General features: G+C 31.4%; 2 protein-coding genes across 2 annotated transcripts; one reads left to right on the top strand and one right to left on the bottom strand.

Annotated features, from left to right (window-relative positions):
* Positions 1–769: 769 nt before the first annotated feature.
* On the top strand, positions 770–4,442 carry LOC25483959 (exosome complex component RRP45B). Its single transcript, XM_013612684.3, has 6 exons — positions 770–944; positions 1,880–2,328; positions 2,702–2,816; positions 2,915–2,995; positions 3,088–3,276; positions 3,896–4,442. Exons 2-6 carry the CDS (start codon positions 1,886–1,888, stop codon positions 3,962–3,964), a joined length of 897 nt encoding a protein of 298 aa, XP_013468138.1. The 5' UTR covers positions 770–944; positions 1,880–1,885; the 3' UTR covers positions 3,965–4,442.
* A 9,492-nt stretch (positions 4,443–13,934) lies between these two features.
* On the bottom strand, positions 13,935–17,087 carry LOC25483960 (uncharacterized). The gene is made up of 5 exons (XM_013612690.3): positions 16,716–17,087; positions 16,414–16,514; positions 15,899–16,012; positions 15,717–15,818; positions 13,935–14,105 (listed from the first exon to the last, which is right to left on the bottom strand). Exons 1-5 carry the CDS (start codon positions 16,936–16,938, stop codon positions 13,935–13,937), a joined length of 711 nt encoding a protein of 236 aa, XP_013468144.1. The 5' UTR covers positions 16,939–17,087.
* Between the last annotated feature and the right edge of the window lie 1,708 nt (positions 17,088–18,795).

Here is an 18,795-nt window from a genome sequence, read left to right on the forward strand (position 1 = left end):
CTTCCTCCTATCAATCCATTCACCTTCCTTGAAACCAAACAGCCCCTTAAGTTAAATGTTTGTATTGAATTTATCTTTAAGTTTTTTACAATAAAATAGTTCTTTTTTAAGTCATAAAATATCTTTATAGTTACTCTTATTTTTTTGGTGAAAATCAGTTAAAAAAAATTTATATGAAAATTTAATATTAAGTTGATGAGTTAAATTCACAACTAGAATTCATAAATTTTTTTTTTTTTTTAGTTTGAAACGAAATTGTTTGATTACTTGATTTATAATGTTGCTAATGAAACATTTCCAATAAAATTATGTTTGAATTTGAAAACATGAAGGAGAAAATATGTGTATTAGTATCATGTTTAATATTATAAGCATTTTTAAGACATGTCATCTCAATGTTAAATGATAATTATTCGTCTCATATCATCTGTCTCATTTAAGTTTTATAGGTAAATAATCAATAATGTTAATTTTAATGATAAAGTATATATCATATTACTAAAACACTTTTCTCTATTATACTTAGCATAGTTTTAAATGATTGACATGCAATGATAAAATTGATAAATAATTATATTTTTCTGTAGACTTAGCTCTAGGATAATACATATTATATGTAAAGGGCCACGAACTTCTCATTTTTCTACTTTTAAAATGTGTGAACTTCAATTACTATGCTACTTGACAAAAAAAAAATGATAAATAATTCAAGAATAATTATTTTTTTAAAATGATAAAAGTATTAAACAGCTCCATGAAAAACAAATATTCAGCCGCTGCCACTTTTGCTTTGGACTTGAAGTCGCGGCACTGAACTCGACTGCCAGAATCAGCGTCAAACCGTCCATTGGATAGTAGCAGTGCAGACGCACGTAGCTGAGCACAATCAACGCTTTTGGTCGCTACGGGTTCACTTCCTTCCTCTCTTCCCTTCCTCTCTTCAGGTAGTTCATTTCTTTCGCCATTATTCTGATTCTTATTAATCACAACAATCATAACAATCAATTGTGTATTATTATGTTTTCTTATTAATCACAAACTTTAAATGCATTCTGATATTAGTCCTTATAAATATTTACTGTCATTCCTATTTGAAAAGGGTTAATGTCACTATGTCAGCATTTGGGGACTATTTTAATGTCTATTTTGGAATTCGATATTGTTGTTACTCATTACACATTCAGCATTACACATTCAGAGACTAAAATTCCTATTACCCATTTCTTTTGGATTATGAAGCAAATACACTGGACACTGAGCACCAACACTGACATGTATGAAACCAATATTACTTTTAAGAAAATGAAAGTGATTGAATATAACCATATGCCACATGTGTTGGTGTCGGTGTCCGATACCTCGGACACCAGCCGGACTTTTGATTATGAATTGAATCAGTAGGTTAAGACATGTTCAAGCTTTATTCTTTGTGGGCTTCAGTTGTCCATTGACAAGTCTATAGAATGTTTGTTCAGTTTAGAAGGCTTTAGAGAACAAAGATACATGAATGACTTTATTTGTTTAAGCTTTATTCTTTTGTGGACTTCAGTTATCCATTGTGAATAGAAGGCTTTAGAAGCTAATAGTATTAAGAGACTCAGTAATCATTCTATAAATGATCGTCAAGAAAGAAAGGGAAATATACAATCAAAGCACACACAATATACTTTTGAAAGAGGAGTGCTATATGGCACAAAGCTTTCTTCGTGCAAGACACGAGAAGGCGTGCTTGACTTACAAACTTTTTGTTTATGGGCTTGTTTTAATTATGTTAATATTAGTGATAAAAGTTGCACTCTCCATCTGCTTCCTCCATGTCTAGCATTTTTTTTAATTGCATTCTTACTTAGTTATCAGCCCTTTTGTTTTTGTTGAGCAGGGAGGCATGGAGCAGAGATATGCTAATTGTTGGCGGTTGACAGTTAATGAAAAAAAATTCATCGAAAGTTCCCTATTATCAGAGCTTCGAGTGGATGGTCGTGGCTCTTTGGAGTATCGCAAGTTGAGCATTAAATTTGGGAAAGATAATGGTTCCGCTGAGGTCCAATTGGGTGAGACACGTGTAATGAGTTTTGTGAGTGCTGAACTTGTGCAACCTTACAAAGATAGGCCTAATGAAGGTACACTTTCCATCTTCACTGAGTTCTCTCCCATGGCTGATCCTTCCTTTGAGCCTGGCCGTCCTGGAGAATCTGCCGTTGAGTTAGGACGCATTATAGACCGCGGTTTACGTGAAAGCAGAGCCATTGACACTGAATCACTCTGTGTTCTTTCTGCCAAGCTTGTCTGGGCCATTCGCATTGATATCCATATACTTGACAATGCAGGGTGAGAATCTTGTTTCTTACCGAACTTGTTAATTTGCTTATCTACATCGAAGAATCTATTTGGATTGACCCATTAGTTATTTGAGCTTATCTATTGACATAAGCATTATTAGACTAACAAGAGAGCTTATGGACACAACTTATAATGTCCATAAGAGGCTTTAGCTTATATCCATAAGCTCTCCTGTATAGCTTATGAAAACAAATTATAGCTTATATGAAAACAATTTGACTTTATTTTATCTTTTGTTGTAGAAAATAGAAATAATTTATGCAAAAGCACATATATGATAAACAAATAGTATAAGCGCTTAGTTAGGTTGTTTATCCCAACAGGGCCTAAGGCTAATTATTGTGTTTTAATTTCTGAATAGGAATCTTGTTGATGCTGCAAATATTGCTGCATTGGCTTCTCTATCAACATTTAGAAGATCTGAATGCTCGTTAGGAGGAGAGGATGGTCAACAAGTTGTAGTGCATCCTCCCGAGGTTAGCTTCTTCAGTTTAAAAGTGTCTCCTTTTGTCCCTGTTTTCTATTTAGCTTCCACAAATGTTATGTATAAATTATAATATAATATGCATTACAGGTGCGTGAACCCCTCCCTTTGATTATACATCATCTTCCGGTTGCTGTCACCTTTGGATTTTTCAGTAATGAAAATCTTGTGGTACGGATCTCTCTCTCTCTCGTGCACATTTTTCTTGATTTTGGTACATAATATGAGGTAATGGTCCTTTGGTTTTATATGATGCTCTTTAGGTCTTGGATCCGACCTACCATGAAGAGGCTGTAATGACCGGAAGTATGACTGTAACACTTAATGCAAATGGCGATGTTTGCGCCATTCAAAAACCTGGGAGGCAAGGAATCTTTCAAAGGGTTATCATGCATTGCTTGAAACTAGCTCATGTTAAAGCTGCTGATATTACAACCAAGATAATTGATGCAGTGAGTTGTCTTTTTTGTTTTTTTTTTTCAAAATGCTTAAGCTTCAACGGCTTATGAACTGCACTATACATTCAGGGTATGTTTGGATGGAGGAATTTGGAGGGGAGGGCTTACTTTTCTCTTTTAAATTATAAATACTATAAAATGTTTTTTAAAATCAATTAAGTGTGATTGAAGTATTTAATGATCATTTATCATGTTGTTTTTTGATTTTTTTATCATGTTGTTTTTTGATTTTTTTTTATTTTTTAAATATAGACTTAGTCCTATAAAGCCCTCCCTAACTTCCCAGACAGACCCTTGGTAAATATCATCTTACACTCTGGTGGTGGAAAATAATTAAACAGGTCTTCTTATTTAAGATTCTGCTTATTATTCTTCTTGTTTGTTTAGTTATAATTACTGGAAGAATAGTATATATTCTGCTTACCCTCTACTTACTTTTCATTGTCTTGAAGTGTGCTTTAATATCTTATTGAAGTGTGCTTTAATATATATATTTTTAGATGTTGTTATGAAAATTTTCGTGCTTTTGGCGATCTGTCTCAATTGCCATATCCATTGCATATGGAATGTATATTCTTCGGTATAACTTATTTTGATGTCTGGATTGATGTAGGTTGAAAAACACAACATTCAAAGGGAAGTACAGAAGGTTAAACGTCATTCTAACTGTTTTACTGACTAACGAAGTGAAGACTCTGAAGGATGCTGTCAAGCCCAACATGAGGAGAAAAAAACATCTTCCAATAATGAAAATTAAGTGATGAAATTGTAGTCAGTTGATGATTGCTGCTATAATTGACAGGGCGGAAGATTGCTAGCTCCTATCATGGACCGCATGTTTAATTAGAGCTATTTCACTTAGGTGTGTTTGATCTGCTAAAGAGTATGTGTTAGAACGATCACAAGACAAAATAAAATAACACAATACAGGGCGGCACAACACAAATCAATCACAACTACACAAGTCAACCACAATTGTAACTTAACAATCCCATTAAGTCGCATAAGAGTAAAACAGTTTTATTCAAAAATATTTCATTACAAAACAGTGTTTCAGCTATTTTAATGTTTTCTTTAACTCTTATCGTCCTTAAACTTTTCGAGGTGAGTTACAATGTTCTACCTTTAGAAAGCCATAAACATGTAATATATTGAGACATTCAATTGTTTTTAAAATGTATTTTCAATAATTGCAAGTGAAATCGAGAGAAGGAAGACACCAATAGAATATTTTTATGTTTGAGGGGTTGAGTAACTTTGAGTTGTCAAAAGGTTAAGAAATTGGAGATCTAGGATTCAAGTGTGATATGGGAAAAAAAAACAAATATAACACAAATAACAATAGAGATACTAATATTTAATGTAAAAAAAAAAAAAGATACTTTTATATTTGATTAATATTTGATGTAAATATTATGTGAAATTATTCGGTAGATTAAAGCATCAACAATGGTGGGTGTTTCACCTATTTAGCACCAGAATTAATAAGCATCTTCATTGTGGAGAGAAAATATTTGGTGCTTATAGAGAAGGGTGGCTATATAAGCACCCTCTCTCTCTTTAATTTTTTTGGGTCATATGTAATAAATTGTACACAAATCAATAAACTTTGTTGAAATACAATGACATTGAGTTATTAATATGATCTATTTTCTGAGATGCTGGGTTGGAGAGATTAGATGCTTATTAAGTAATATCGTTGAAAAATAAATAAAAATTAGATGATGTGTACATGCATGACCCACTTAAGCACCAAAAATGAAGTGCTCTATTGTAGATGGTCTAAAACATTACATTGTCAGCCATGATTAGACCATCAACAATGGGAGGTTCTTCCCCTATTTAGCACCAAGTCAAATATGCACCCCCATTGTGACATCAATTAATTGGGTGCCTATAGAGATCGGTATTTTTATACGCACCCTATCTCTCCTATTACATTTGGGTCCCACATACACAATTAATTGTAATTTTTTTCTATTCAATTATTATATTATTTTAATAGTAAAAAAATAAATTAAATAATACTTACAAGTGTTATATTTAATCAATCAACTTTAAATTTTCAATGAAAGACTATTTTTTACTACATCAAATAATTTATTTATCTTAAATTTAAAAAAGAAATCAAGGGTATGTAATTTATTATAATTTGATGATTTTTCAAGTTTTAGTTTTTTTTCTTCTGAATTATTAATAAAATTAAAAACTGTTCACTTTTTTTTTTTTATAGTTTATAACGAAATTAATTCAATATTTCAAAGTTATATAATTATGAATAAATAGATAAATTTTTGTTAAAATTTAATGACATATAGTTATTACTGGGACTCATTTATTAATTTATTTCGGGTGATGGGATGGACAAATTAGGTGCTTATTATATATTAATTATGAAACGAGTGACGTGTACAGTCGGGACCTGTTTAAGCACCCAAACGAGGTGCTGCACTGTGGAGGACGGTTAGAATAAAATTCAAAAGTTACCTACTGATGTGCATAAGACAATTTTGCCCATCAAGAATAACTCAAATATAAAGATATTTTATCGTACACAACAAATAAGGTGACATTTAAGAGAGTGCATCATAATAAAATGGCTATTAGTTTTGGTAAAGAAAAAACTACGATTAGTGTTGTCCTTGTGAACTTAGTTCAGTTGTCAATAACATTTCATTGTTATATGCAGGGGGCGAGGTTCGTACCCCGGACGCCTCATCTATTCACCTTAAAATATGAATTCTAGCCACTAGATTACTTGAAGAAGAAAAAAAAACGGCCATTAGTGTTACTTGAATAAAAAAATGGTTAATTATTGAAACAACCCTTGTAATATACACGAAATGTAAAAATAGTCCTAGTACAAAATAAAACACAGATTCTATCTCTATAATTTGATATTCTTCCAATCTTTGTCCTCCTACAGCTAGTCATATAAGAGGCGCTAATGTGGCAGGGTATCTTATCATGTGGCTGCTACCATGTGTTTTTTATGACGTGGTAGGGTATCAGGTGTGGCTTATGATGTGCAATGGTAGCGCTCATAACAAGGTAGATTTAAATGCAACATAGATGATCCTTTTCACAGGATTGAAATCATACAAGTATTGAAATGTGTGTGTAATGATGAATGAGCTTTTGTTCTAGCAAACACTAGTTTTTCTCCTTTATGTTCCGTCTTTGTAGGCGAAACATTATGTCTGTTTTATACAGTAAAATGGTTGAGCGACATGCAGATGGATAACGTCGATTTTGTGGTGGATTCCAAAACAACAAATGATGATTTTCACTCCAACAGGTATGATGTCTCAGAATCTAGGTCATATTATTTCAAAGTGTAAAAGACTTTTCACCTCCCAATTTACAAACTCTTGAGTGGAGTTCAACATACGTCAAGCAAACGCGGTAGCTGCTCTAGCAGGAGAAACCTTATTATCAGTTAATCCCACTGTTTATTTTAATATTCATTATTGTATTAACGATATTATTATAAATAAAATGTTATAGGCATTTTTTTTTTAAAAAAAAAAGGAGAATGTTAACTGGTGTTCCCGGGCATTGGTTAAGCAACAAAAGAAGTAATTTTTTATTAAAAAGTAATGTAATTATTACTTAATAAAAAGAGAAATGATATTTGAACAACCACTTTTTGACAACTTTTGTGACAACTTTCTCTCTCATACACACATTGTTCTTCTACATTCTCTCTATTGCTTTGATTTTTGTACCTAAATTTCTTTGTATAGTGTTGTTGTCCAACAAGTTGTTACATAAAAAGGTTGTTCAAATAACATTGCTCTAATAAAAAGTGACAATTTATAGATTCCTTAACCAGTGCTCCGGAGGCATCGGTTAACAAGACCAAAAAAAAAAAAAAAATCACGTATTAAAAATGTTATCAATTTTAAGATATTGTTTTGATTTGTATTTTAAAGCTCAAAGTTAATAAGATTTCATATTTTTTTTGACAAAATAAGATTTCATATTAATAGTTCGAATATTGTTTTTACTTTTCCACGTATTATTAAAAGGAAAATTTTAAAATAATTTGACTGCATGTTATATCTACTTTTTTTAAAGGTCTTCCTTTTCTAGTCTCGTTTCTCTACTATTTCTGTCATTTTCTGTTTCAGAATTAATATAATTTGACCATTTCATTTTATTTTTCTCTTAAAATAAGTAATATTATATCGACCTTTATCGACCATTTCATTTTCCTTTATTTTATCAGTCAAAAAAATAATAAATACTTCCTTTCTTTCATCGACCTTTAGCATATATATAAACCCAAAATCTCTGTGCAAATCTATTTTCAATTCACAATACAACTATTATCTAACAATGGATAGTATCAGTCATTCCAACAACCATGTGAAGATGTCAACAATTTTCTTCCATTTCACAGGTGTTATGCCCATACATTCTAACCAAACAAATGTTGTCATGCTATTATCCCCTAACATGATGAAGAGCATAAAGAAAACCATGAGCAAGGCAATCAAACACAAATGGTTGAAAAAGAAGAAGAAAGAGGATGAAAGATGTTTGTGGAAGAAGACCATATTGATGGGTGAGAAATGCGAACCAATGCAATTTCCAGGTGCAATTTTTTATGATGACAAGGGGAATAGACTTTTGGAGCCACCACGCTCCAAAACAAATAAACCTTAAAATTTCCTTTTGTCAATCCAAATGAGGCAAAATATATTTGTAGTCCATGCTCTCAACTAAAATTATACTTGTGTTGCAAACTTGCAGTCTTGTAGATTATAGAACTTCATGAATAAAATTATACTCCTTATGTTCTAAGTCTCGTTTTAGACGTTTTTTTATTTTTTTTATTTTCCATTTTTTAAGTTGAAAATAGTATTAACTATTATTTTTATCAAAATTATATTTTTTTTTTAGGGGAGGGGGCAAAATTATATTATTTATCATTAATTATTGTAATGAGAAAAATAATATGAAATGAGATGATAAATAGTTGAGAGTATTACAAAAAGAAAAAAATAATATGAAATGGGTTGGTCTAGTGATAGAAAGACACAACTTAGATCTAATGGATTCGAGATTCAAAACCTGCTAGTCCCCTTCAAGAAAGATAGATGTAAATTCATTTGTGGGCGCATTTTAAACCCTAAGATATTTCCTACGTTAAACCCTGATATAATATCTAGTTTCACCTTTTGATGATTTTATTATGTTGACAATGAAAGCGAGTCATGGTTTCCGCTACCCCACAACCCACTTTTACTGCCAACATAATAAAATCATCGAGAGGTGAGACCAGTTTTATTGGCCATGGCAGCTTCCATGAAATCATCGACAAAATCAAAACACAAAAAAAAAAACTAGCTGAAAAAAAATAAATTGAACTCATGATCTTCTTACAACAAAAACATATTTTTGCAGTATTGAAAAAAAAATCATAAGACAATCAAAATATAACGATGGATATAGAACAATTATAATTAGTACATTTTAAGGTACCTTCAATTTTTAGGTAAAACGTGATTAAAAAAAAAATTAACATTTTATCATGTTGATGTATTTTTTTATAAATATAAGTATAGTTTATAGTGTTGAAAAAAAATCATAAGACAATCAAAATATAACGATGGATATAGAACAATTATAATTAGTACATTTCAAGGTATCTTCAATTTGTAGGTAAAAAGTGATTAAAAAAAAATTAACATTTTACACATTGATGTATTTTTTTTTTTATAGATATAAGTATAGTTTATGATCTTGTCCAACCAGTCAAAATAATATGGATTCATTGCTATATGGATATTTTTTAGTGTTGAAAACAAAATCTTAAACAATCAAAATACAACAATACATATAGAACAATCATAATTAATACCTTCAAGGTGTCTTCAATTTTTAGGTAAAAGTGAGAAAAAAATCGGGTAAATTAATATTTTACAATCTCTAAATATTTGGTAAAAAATATTGACATCATTATTTTACCAATTTTACATTGGTCTATTTTTTTCACAGATAGTTAAGTTTATGATCTTGTCCAACTGGTCAAAATAATATGGATTTATTGCTGCTATATGTGTTAGTTCGTGTGTGGATCAATTTTTTTTTATTTTTTTTTGGTAGATCGCGTGGATCAACTTTAGGCTTAATAAATTTTCACTATATTGTCCCGTGAGCATAGCTCATTTGGTAGGAAAATGCATTATTATATGCAGGGATCGGGGTTCGAACCCCGGACACCCCATTTATTCACCTTATAAAGTGAGTTCTAGCCACTAAACTACCTGATCAACAAAAAAAAAAAAAACATTCACTGAAATTGTCCCTGCGCTTATCTCATTTATCGGCGATAATGGGTATCCTTTTGATAAGGTATCAACATGCTCATACACATACTTGCATTTATAAAATATTCTCGTACCTGAATGTATTTCGTTGTTAAAAACAAGTTTGATGTTTGTCCTTGTATCATATGGGCATCTAAGCGTCCGTTCTCGTGTCCATTACACACAATTTAACAAAAAAAAAAGACAATAAATAACAAAAGAACATTACAATGTAATTAAAATAGGTGGATTCTAAGGTGAGGGTTCAATTAAGTCCCTCACCGATATACCACTTTAATTGATCATTAGATTAAATAAGTCTATATGATTTCAATAGTCATAACCACACTCGATCATATCTCTCCTCTCTCTTTCTCTAGCCCTAGCAAATGTCACTTTGTGTTGCACAAGGACCATGACAGAGCTTGGTCTCCATTTGTTCCAAGAAACGCTTAGCGAATTCAGAAGGCGTTGTTTAAGATTTCAAATCCCATTTCAATTTGATTACCCTTTTTCAACATTCAGGGTGCAAATGTTGCGTCTTACTATACTCTTCTTCATCAAGTAGTTTAACAAAGTGTCTTGTTAGCGGTTTGGTTACCATGTTCTTGTAATGTATTGGTAAATTATATCAAACAATAACACATATATTGGACAAATACCCAAAAATTAAACCAAAAGAAATGCCTACAAATTCTAACGAAAGTTGGTGCATTCAAGGAATAGAGGGGATAAAGGGGAGAAAGAGGGAGAGTGAGAGAAAAATGATAAGTGTGATTCGGTGTATATGGTGTATAATAAGATATATGAACTCAATTAATCTAATGGCTCTTATTGTTATTCACGGTGATCCACTGGTGAGGGACTTAATTGAACCCTCACGCTAGAATCCACCATTAAAATATGATCTTAAATCTTTTAAACCAACTTATAAAATATTACACAACATAGCATTTAGTCAGATAAAAAGAATGAAAAAGTATAAGAAACAAATGCATATTACAATAAATATCAAAGACTTAGAAATAATTAACTAATTTTAGTATTATAAATTATAAGTATAATATATATAAATGTGCAGAGTTCCTATATATATATAATGTGCAGGGTGTGGGGCGGACTGAGCACTAGAGTGTTTGTACCCGCATTGAAACCTGTTCAAATTTGCGGGTATTATTCAAGCGTATACCCAAACCCAACAATCTAGGTATTTCCTGCCCATTGTGAGTATTTTTTACGGGTGTCAATTGATCTTGGGTCCAACTGTCAGCCCCAATCAACAATCTAGGTGTTTACCTGCCCATTGTGAGTATTTTTTACGGGTGTCAATTGATCTTGGGTCCAATTGTCAGCCCCAATCTCATTTGATAGGGGCATTGATCTTAACAAATGAATTTCTAGCCACAATACTAGTTAAAAAAAATAAAAATCATGAATATTCAATTTCACAATAAAATTAAAAAATCTTATTAAATAATCAAGTCATTTTTTTATAAAATTTTCAAAAAGATTTTGGATTAATTTATTGCGCACTTTTACATGATGCTGGTCCAACACATTTTGAGATATAAAGCATATTAAATATTAGATTTTTTTTTTTTTTTATATAAGAGAAATTAACATTTCTTTTTGAGGAAATAGGAGAAATTAACATAAAACTCACAAGTTCTACAAAAAGAAAAAATAGGTTTAAATATAATTTTGATCCCCTTATTTTCGTAAAAACCCCAAATTTGGTTGCCTCATTCATAATTTTGTAATTTTTGTTCCCCATTTTAGAATTTTTGACCAACCAATGATTTTGACCATCCAATTTGAAGATATGGCAAAAAATAATTATTTATGCGACCTTATAAGAAAATGAAAGATCTAATTACCATGAGACTTAAAAAATGGGATATTAAATAAGTCGTGACCGAGCATACAAAGCGAAGAAAATATCAATTGAAATGATACAAGGGACAGAGAGTGGAAAAATTATTGCAAAGTCATTAAACTGGATGATCAAAAGCATGCATCGGTCAAAAATTCTAAAATAGGAGACCGAAATTGCGCAGTTAAAAATGGGGGACCAAAATTGCTATTTTGTCAAAATAGGAAGAGCAAAATTTCATTTCAGCCAAAAAATTAAAAACAATATTGATCACTCATACATTAAAAATAAATAAAAATATTCAATATCATTTAAAAAAGACTAAATAAATAATAGGGTTAAACAAGTATTTTATCCCTATAAGTATAGCGAATTTTGTATTTAGTCCTAATAAAAAAAGTGATATGTTTTTTATTTAGGCTGTGTTTGGTAACACAAAAAAGCTAGCTTATAGCTTGTTGGATTAGCTTATAAGCTCGTTAGTTGAAAACGTGGCGTGTTTGGTAACAAGCTTTTATCATGAGCTTATAGCGTTTTTTGAAAAGCTATTTCAAGTAGCTTTTTAGCTTATAGCTGGTAGCTTTTTATATTTTCTTCCAACTTTAACCCTATTAATTGAAATTAATTATTTTTTTAATTAAACAACTACCCATGTTCATCTTTATAACCGCCCCATTTTTCCCTTAAAAAAAAATACCGCGTTGTTTTTTTTTTTAAGGAGCACTTTATATATATATATATATTTTTTAAAGAAATGTTTTATATTTTGCTATAACTAACCTGCCGTACACCACAAAAAAAATAACTAGCCATTTTTTTTAAAGGAAAAAATAACTAGTCTTTTGTACGTTGTAAAATTTTATATATTCTAACTCATATTTTGTTTCCACCTTTCTCTTATTTTTGGGATTCATAAAGCAGAGATCAAAATTGTCGGTGAATTTTTTTTTTAGATTAAAAGTCGAAGAATTTTTTTATGGAGACTAAGACCAAAAGTTTGAATATTTATAGGGACCAAAAACATATTTAACTATAATTAAAAATATTAAAAAGTAAATACATTAAAAAAATTTGTGTGTCTATATGTATATTAAAAAAAAAAACATGTCATTTTATACTTATCAACCACTTCAACAGCTAATTTTACCAAATACATTATTTTTAATAAGCAAGGTTTTCAGCTATAAACTATCAACTATCAGTCATCAGCTATCAGCTAGCTTTTCAGGTATCAGCTAGCTTATAACTTATTTTTACCAAACTGAGCTCAGTCTTAAAATCAACATCAATAGGCTGCTAGAGCTGCTCCTGGTAATGCGGGGGAGATGATAATTTTTTGGTATCTTTTGCTTTTCAAGTAGAGTTAGAGTCAATCATACATGCTATCAATCTTGCTCATAGAAATGTTGGAAGAAACTCTGGTTGTACTCTGATTCCCCTTTAGTGGTCATGTCTTTTTCATTTCAACATGTGATCTTGTTTGTTCATCGAAAACTAGGATATAAGTGATGCAACTGTTTACTTATACTCTCTTCCTTCAATCCACAATCTCTCCTTTTTATCGGAAACAAAATTATTGTGTTGTTTTTTTATTTCCAAAAAAATAATTGATAGAAAAGTTAGTAAATTTATATATTGACTTCTATAAAATGTAGTGGCAGACGAGTTTATATGTTCAAAATGGAATTTTATAGACCTGAGTCGACTATTGCACTAAACTCTTGGTAGACTAGAGTGTTTTAAGCGTCTAGAATGACTTAGGTTATTTCTTGGTTCCCACCTCTTATATGATTCTTCATGACCCTATAGAGATCCGATCCAAAGACAGACAATAACTCGAGAAATCTTGACTAGGGTTTTGGGATTCGTCTTCTGAACAAAAACCAGAGATAGAGGGTGATACACTTGTTACTGTACAAAACAGTCACCACCAAAATCCCACTTCATATTATCATGCTTTTGGTGCTATATATTTTCTTTAACTTTTACTACTATTTTCTTTGAAAATTTCACCCAAAAAAATATTCAATAGAGCACTGTCCAACTTGCATTGTTTGTAAATTTCATCCATTCATCACTTTTACTTTGACAAGATAAAATTATTTTAATCAAATTATATTAATGAGAAATTGAAAGATAGAAAGAAGAAAGAAAAAAAAAAAAAACTCACATTAAAATATACAAGTTAAGGCAGATGGAATTTTCAGACCAAATGGAAATTTAACACCAGGGCAGATATATCATATATTCAAATCAGGGTCAAATTTCAAGTTTAAGTTCTAACGCCACAACCAACAATTTATTGTGGCCAGATAGAACGGACAATTGGATATTGACATGAAAATAATTCTGTGTACATGTACAGAGATACAGTGACATCAACTTTTTTGTGCATATACAGAGATATTACTAATTTTTATATACAGAGTGCACAAAGAATGGTTAGAAGACCTAGAATATATCTACAGAAAGTCCCATTGCCAATAGACCTTGTCTACAATTCCTCCTCCACTTTTAACAGCTAGGTGAAGTGTCTCAGAAGCTGGAGGAACGCCCCATAGTAACGGTACTGCAACAGTCATGGTTAGCTTTTCATGCAAATCACCTCTGCTTGCCTTCTCTGCGGCAATCACCTGTGTCACATATTAGATCGAATGATCAAAGAAGGAAAAAAGTGATAACAGAAAAAGTGAAGGAAAAAAAATCTAAATAATTGACACTGCAGCAGAAAAGTTACAAAGTAAAAGCTTCCCTGAGCATGCATTTTACCAGCAGTACCCTTTAATAGCTGGCGCCTGGCACTAAGTACCAACCAACTTCCAGGATTTTCCAAACATGCAATTACCCATGAAAATTCCAGCTATTTATTAATATTAAGTTAATTAGCTAAGGAAAATAGGAAAAATACAGTTATGATGATTGTTCAATAGTAGGTGAATGAATGAATGGTTTTATAATTCAAACTCCTGTAATTGGGTAACTTATTCCTCAACTTCAACAAGATCCTAACGATGGAAATTGAACTGAAGAGCTGGTATATTAAAAGATGTAATTTAACATGCTAGATTTGTTGGAACAACAAATAAAGGCAAGAACTGGTATATTAAAAGATGTGAACTTAACATGCCCGATTTATTGGAACAACAAATAAAGCAATCAGTACGATGCCGACTTGTGGATATTTTATCTATGCCAAAAAAGTCTTTGGATGTTTTATAAGCAGAACATTTAAAGAAATTCTAACGTCTGCAACTGCGTAAATTTTTTTTCAACATAGTAAGAACTAGGACATATTATTTTAGGCTAATTCTATCTATGCCAAAAAAAAAAATTAGGCTAATTCTAGTGTACACATGTGACATAGATTCTTTACCATGCACCATATATTTCCATCACTAGATAAACAATCCCACCAGATTTGATGCTATACCCAGTCCACCAAATCATTCCCCATCTTCCTCTCAGCCACTCTCATCCTTCCTATCCTTACAGTCTCTCCAGTGACATAACCACATCTGCAATTGATGATGCAAAACAAACTTCAAAGATAGCTCACTCAACTCCTCCGAAGGGTAGGGCTCCACTGAATTAAAATGCACAATCCCAGAAAACACAAATTTTTACATTTCAGCACAAATTCGGATCACAAATCACAACCCAGTAATTCAATAGAGTAATTGAAACCAGATGGGAAATGATATGGGATTTCGATTTCAGAACCTAAAATCTTAATGATTTCGTTGAAAAGAGCATGGCAAACCTCATTGTGAGTTAAAAAGTTGTTGTTGTGTTGTTTTGTGAGGGTCTAAAGGTTTTGATGAATTGGATGAGGTAGAAGATGCAAAACATGATGAGATTGTGAAAGGAAGAAGGAATCAAAGGATCATACTTTGTTTAATGTTCTCGTGTCTTCTGCAAATTGGAAGATGTAGTAGTTGTGTTATGTGATGATACAAAGAGAAAATAGAACAGATAAATAGTTCTAATTCTAATGGAAATAGAATAAAAATGATAGACTATTTACAGGTTGTAGAACATCAATTAGCATACGTGGCCTAATTAACAACAAGCTCAAACCCCTAACAAATCGAACTCTTGCTCCCGTTAACACAAAATACAGGTTTCATTAAAATGTTGTGCATCTCAATCGAGCGAGTGTAGCATCAAATCAAGTGGGATTGTGCACACTAGAATTAGCCATTGTTTTATAGCTAAAAGAAAAACGATTATTACGTAGCACCTACCTCCCCACCATGCTCCAATACAGTATCTTCCACAACATCACTAAGCATCTCAATCGAGCGGCAGAAACCAAAAATGCATAGTCTTCTGCTCATATCAAGTCCCTGGAAAGAGGACATTCAAATTTATAAGACAGCAAAGTATTACTCATAAAGGATGTTTAATCAACAGAATAGGTACTTACATTTGTAGCTGCAATATCAAAGAGTGCACCTAGACAAAGGCCTTGATTGGGATCCATGTAGTTGCTCTCTTGATACCGCTGATATTTTTTAGCAGTTTGGGATTTCCCTTGCTTCTGTGAAACATGAGAACCTACTTAGCTAATCTAAAAGAATCTCTGACATTGAAATGGATTTAAACAATAAGATGGCTCAAACTTCAAACAGGAGAAAGATTCAAAGAACTGCATACTGTATCTTGACCTAAAAAGTTAAAAGTTGATTCTATGATGCCAAGTGTTCTACATGAAAGACTAAGGAGTCTAAATCTCTATTACAGTTACAGCATGCAGTAAACCAACAAAAGCAAGTACATAATTAAAACGTTATAATGACGAAGAACAGCTTAAGTTTTTAAGCTAGCTGAATTCTAAACAGAGTACCAAAGCATTGGTGTCACCCTCTTCCTATAAAGTTAAATTTCAACAAATGTTTTGGGTTCACATGTATTTTGTTCAATTGAATGATAAAATCATACATCAGAAGACTTGACGCGACGAGGAACCATGTTGCCTCCAATTTGGATGAGTCCATCAGTGGTGAAGAAGGTAAATTTGTCCTGAGAAACCCATTGAATTTCTGTGAGAAGTCACAAACACAAATGAAACAATCTCAGAATAAATCGCATACACATGAAAGCCAAAGCCAACACAATTTCCTTAAAATTCAGACTTTCTGATTAAAGATCCCTAATCTTTGAATTTAACGTGTGGTACACAAAATCAAGAAAGATAAAAAGACAAAAAGAAATCAGCTGGAATATGAAATTGAAGAGCGAACCGTTATCGTCGTCGGACCAAGGGAAGAACTCGAAGAAATCGTTGTTGGAGGAGGAATGAGTTGCTTTGGGGGAGAAACGAAGAAGACGAGGATGAGAGGAAGAAGGAGAAACATGGAAAGAGTTGTTGAATGAGAAAGGAGGTTTGGAAGAACGAGAAATGATGGAATTGTTGAATGGTGGAGAAGAGAATCTGAATCTGAATAGGGTTGAGGTTTCAGCCATTGAAGAAAGCGAAAGAGAGAAAATGTGAAAAATTTGAGGAATGGAGTGAGCCACACGTATATATAACTAATTCATGATTAATTTGGTAAATTTGTTGGTTATGCCGCCATTCTCTTTGCCACTCACTTTGAGGTCGTTTATTCATTCAATTAGTATCATGTTGAGATTATCAGATTTTCATAAGGATCATATGCTCCGTTGGAGTAAAAAAATAAATCTATTGCTTCAAAAAATGACGTGTCATAATGGAACGGCAGAGGATCCATTCTCATCATCATTATCATTAGAGATGCTCTAAGTTGTTTTGAATTATTGACATCGTCACAATTTTTTATTAAATGAAGCATAGATTGTGTGATGATCTCAATATAACATTATCTCGTGAGTCCGTTATCCGACACTCTTTGTGCTGGTGGGATAGCCTGTTAGTGTTAATATATTCCATTTTGATTTCTTAAAAAAAAAACATTATCTTCACTTTAAAAAAATATCCTTAAAAATAGGGTGAAAGTTACGGTAAAAAAATATGCATATTTTGTCGTATTTATTTATTTATTGTTAAAAATTATTTTTCTCGATATCAATAGTGTAAAAAAAAAGGCTTAAATGACATATTATAAACCAATGAATTTAAAAGAATAATATTGTCACGGTAAATACTTGAATTCTTTAAATTTGTAATTAAATTTAAATATTTTATTATTAATTTTAAGATTTTAGAATTTTTTTTAAAGAATAGAAAATTTAAATTGTTTTTAGAAAGAGTATAAAATTAAATTTTAATTTGCTTATTTCATCAATTTTAATAATTTGTCCAATTGTTTCCGTGAATATAACTCAGTTGGCAGAGACACCACAATTTGAGAAAGAAGACGATACCATCGGATTAAAGCTTAATCCTTCTTCAAAAAGGATTTTTATTTATTTTTTATATAAGTATATCAATAAAAATAATGAAAAAAATAATAATAAAAGATAATAATATCATTGGAAGATTGTAAAAAAAGGTTCATGGACCAATATCAAAGTGCAGGGGAAAATATCTAAAAATGCAGAAAGTGCAGAGACTAATCATATTTTTAAGTCAAAAAATAATGAATAAGAAGTTGGAATATTTTAATTCTAATTTGTTTGTCTTTTAGTGTGCCACATGTCGTGTAATAATTGATCCACGTGATACACCGTTAGTTTTTTTAATAGAAACTTAACAGACGACTAATTGCAAATTACAAAGTGCAGAGACTAATGTAAAAAAAAAAAATACAGGGAATAATGACATATTTACACCTAATATTTAACCCAAAATTAAACATACTTCTGATCCTATTAAGGTTGGGTTAAAAACCTCATAGGATTTTTTTTTTTTTGACAAAATAACGTCATAGGATTAAATAGGCCTCTTTCACACATGGTATTCTATTCATGCGACTCTTCTCCAACATTTGTGCCTCTCGCTTGTTCTCTCTTCTCCAACCTTTCATATCCCTCTCCCTCTATATCTCTCTCTATTTGTAACAACCTTTGTTGTTGTTTGTTAAATGAGTAGAAACAAATTTACACACACCTTCAAATAATGTTTTCTCAACACAAAAAATCATGTATCAATTTCTTCTTGCATTACTATTTCTGTTTGTTCTTATGTCTTTGCTTCAAACAATGATAGTTGTTTATGTTTCTTTGATTGTGTTCCCAATTTTTTTGATAGTTGTTTATGTTTCTTTGATTGCGTTCCCAAATTTTTTCATCTTATATTTAAGGTAGGGTACCAGTAGAACATTTTTTTTTTTTTTTAAAAGATGGGTACCAGTAGAACATGGTTATCAAAGAAAAAAAAATGAGAAAGAAAAATATGGTCTA

This window comes from Medicago truncatula, chromosome 1, assembly GCF_003473485.1.
Source record: "Medicago truncatula cultivar Jemalong A17 chromosome 1, MtrunA17r5.0-ANR, whole genome shotgun sequence".
In the NCBI taxonomy this organism is placed as follows: Eukaryota; Viridiplantae; Streptophyta; class Magnoliopsida; order Fabales; family Fabaceae; genus Medicago; species Medicago truncatula.